Source organism: Octodon degus, unplaced genomic scaffold (assembly GCF_000260255.1).
Source record: "Octodon degus isolate 3935 unplaced genomic scaffold, OctDeg1.0 scaffold00126, whole genome shotgun sequence".
Taxonomy (NCBI): Eukaryota; Metazoa; Chordata; class Mammalia; order Rodentia; family Octodontidae; genus Octodon; species Octodon degus.
This window is the reverse complement of record NW_004524702.1, coordinates 5,465,485-5,468,160: the sequence shown is the minus strand read 5'-3', so window position 1 is coordinate 5,468,160 and position 2,676 is coordinate 5,465,485. Positions and strand designations below refer to the sequence as shown.

General features: G+C 39.3%; 1 protein-coding gene across 1 annotated transcript in view; it reads left to right on the top strand.

Moving 5' to 3' along the window:
* Smarcc1 (SWI/SNF related, matrix associated, actin dependent regulator of chromatin subfamily c member 1) overlaps positions 1 to 2,676 on the top strand; it is a 175,053-nt gene that overhangs the window by 85,924 nt on the left and 86,453 nt on the right. The window contains exon 14 of the mRNA XM_023700647.1: positions 719 to 840. Within this exon, the coding sequence (XP_023556415.1) occupies positions 719 to 840 (122 nt within the window). The remainder of the gene's footprint in view (positions 1 to 718; positions 841 to 2,676) is intronic.

Below are 2,676 nucleotides of genomic sequence, written 5' to 3'. Positions count from 1 at the left end.
AATATAAAGTAGTTAATTAAAAAGTAATTATTGGTTTGTATCATATGGTTTGACTCAAGGAATGAATTTTTAATTACTGTGTTAGCAAAACAAGGATTTTTAGGTAGAAGCATCACTTGGCAAAATTTACATAAATGAGATAAAAATCAGAGCTAATATTTAGTAATCAAAGTGCTTATAAGTATAGGCCCTCCCACTGAGCTTTCTGAATTTGCATTGTGTTTACATTTTAGCTCAGGGGATCATTTCCTCCCCCACAAATTGTACATTGGTAAGGAATCAGTGTGTAGTGTGCAAAAACCTTAGTACCCAGAGCTCAGTGTTTATAGAATGGAGGCAGTCTTGTGCCTTGTAGTACTGTCAGCCGCCTCATAGGTGACCCAAGGAGCAGTCATTCAGGTTTGTGACCTGGGATTAGGTAAAATTGGACAAGTAAACAGTTACTGTGGAATAAGATTTGAGCTATGAATTCTTGATTATAGAAATAGCCTTTCATCAGTTAACTTGCTGATCAGTCTTGAGGTTCTTTCTTTCTTTTGTTCCTTCATTTATAAAAAAGAGAAATAGTCCATGTCAGCTGGCTGCTTTATATCTTAAAAGCTATGAATTTTTTTAAAAATTGTTTTAGGCCCTGAAATTGAATTATTTAGCCTCTTTGTATTTGATCTAATACCTGAAGTGTTACATATTTATCTCAATAGTTCTTTCTTTTTTGTAGGAAGATGAAGATCCTAGCAAAGGTGATCAGGGTCGGTCAGTGGACCCTGGTGAGGATAATGTCACCGAGCAGACCAATCACATTATTATTCCCAGCTACGCCTCCTGGTTTGATTATAACTGGTGAGTGGGCTGCTTCCCCTGCCCCCCAAAGCATGGAATTGAGTCCAGTGCCCTTTATTTTTTATTTATTTATTTATTTATTTGTAAAATTGTACTTATTTTTTTGTTTTATTTTATTTTTTTTTTTTTTTGTGGCTGGCTCAGCCCATGCTGGGAGTGGGGCTGGTGTGGCATGTGGTACCAGGGATTGAACCATGGTCCCTAGGCTTGCCTAAGCTTGCCTAAGTAGGTGCTTTAGACCACTGAGCTATCCCGCTGGCTCCTCCAGTGCCCTTTAAATCAGCTTGTATCACTCTGCCCCAGTCATGTGTCCAGTGGAAGTGATTTGTGTCTTTGGAATATGTTCTCTAAAACGGTTTAAGGATGAAAATTGTAATTCAAGGTTGAATGTTTTTCAGATCTTTAACTTAAATCATTTAGATTTTAGCTAAACGAGACAGGCAAATGCTTGCATAGTTAATAAAATCTTGATGTTTATTGTGTGATTTTATAATGTTAAGTGTGTTAACTGAAAAATCATTCTCTACCCAGTAATTCCCATCCTTCCTTTATCCTTCCCTATTTATTTTGAGACAGTTTCTCTCAGTATAGTTCAGACTAACCTCAAACTCATTTATTTATCCCATGCTGGCTTCAAACTTGAGTTCCTTCTGCTGCAACCTCCTGAGCACTGGCATTACAGGGATCTGTATGCCTCCACGTGTAGCTATAACTATATTTTAAGCAGTAACGTTTTGCCCTTAGAGATTTCATATACAAACTTTCATATGTTAAAAAAAAAAAATCAGGAAAACAGACCTTAGATCTCTGTCATTCACAGCAATCATTGTAACATCCTTGGAGAATGGTTTGAAAGAACAGATCTTGAACTCTGTTTACTAAATACTTACCAATTATGTCTATTTTCAAGATTTTTTAAGAATGCAGTTAGCAAATCTTGCCTCCCCTTCCCATTTTCTTTTTTTTTTTTAATTTTTTAATTTTAGAGAAGGGTTTACAGGGTGTTCAGGGTCTCACTACAATTTAGATCTGCCTGTTTACAGCCTTCCAAAAGCTGGGATTATGTGTATGTGCCACCGCGCCCAGTCTCAGTTGCCATCTCAGCACACCCCGGGGGTGGGACAAGCAAGGCAGGCCCAGGAATCAAACCCCAGACCCCTTTGATTGGCTGAGCTATTTGGCTGGCCCCCTTCCCGTATTGATACTAGCTTTTTCAGTGTAATTTCGTGGGATCGGGAAGATAGCTCAGTGGAATAAGCACTTCCTTGGCAAGTGCAAGGGCCTGAGTTCAGTCCTCGGTTCCACCAAAAACAAAAACAAACCCCAGAATTTTGGGGGCCTGCCCCTTACTGCAGTTATTTAAGTGGCTGCTTCAACAAAGCAGTCAGGCTCAGGTTGCTGTGGTTTGATCCCCAGAATTCAAGCCAGCCAGCCCTGAAGGCATTCTGAGCCAGCAGGGAAAAAAACAAATCCTTCAGTGTAATTTCGTGAAGAATCTATACTTTTGGTGATATTGCTGTTATTCAACTCCTGGGGTTGTTTTATCCTGCTCTTAATGACTACTCTGCTACTCTTTAATGATAAGTGCTATTTTTAACATCTGTAGTCTCTAGAAGTCTTTTGAAAATATTTTTTATTTTGCTGGGTATCAATCCCAGGACATTAGGCTGGCTAGACATTCTCCTGTTAAGCTACCCTTTGTAGAATTCTTTACCAGACAATTTAAAATAATATAGTAGGGACTGGAGAGGTGGCTCAGTGGTCTAAAGCACCTACTTGGAACAAGCTTGGCAAAGCACAGGGACCCCGGTTCCATCCCCCAGCACCACATACCAG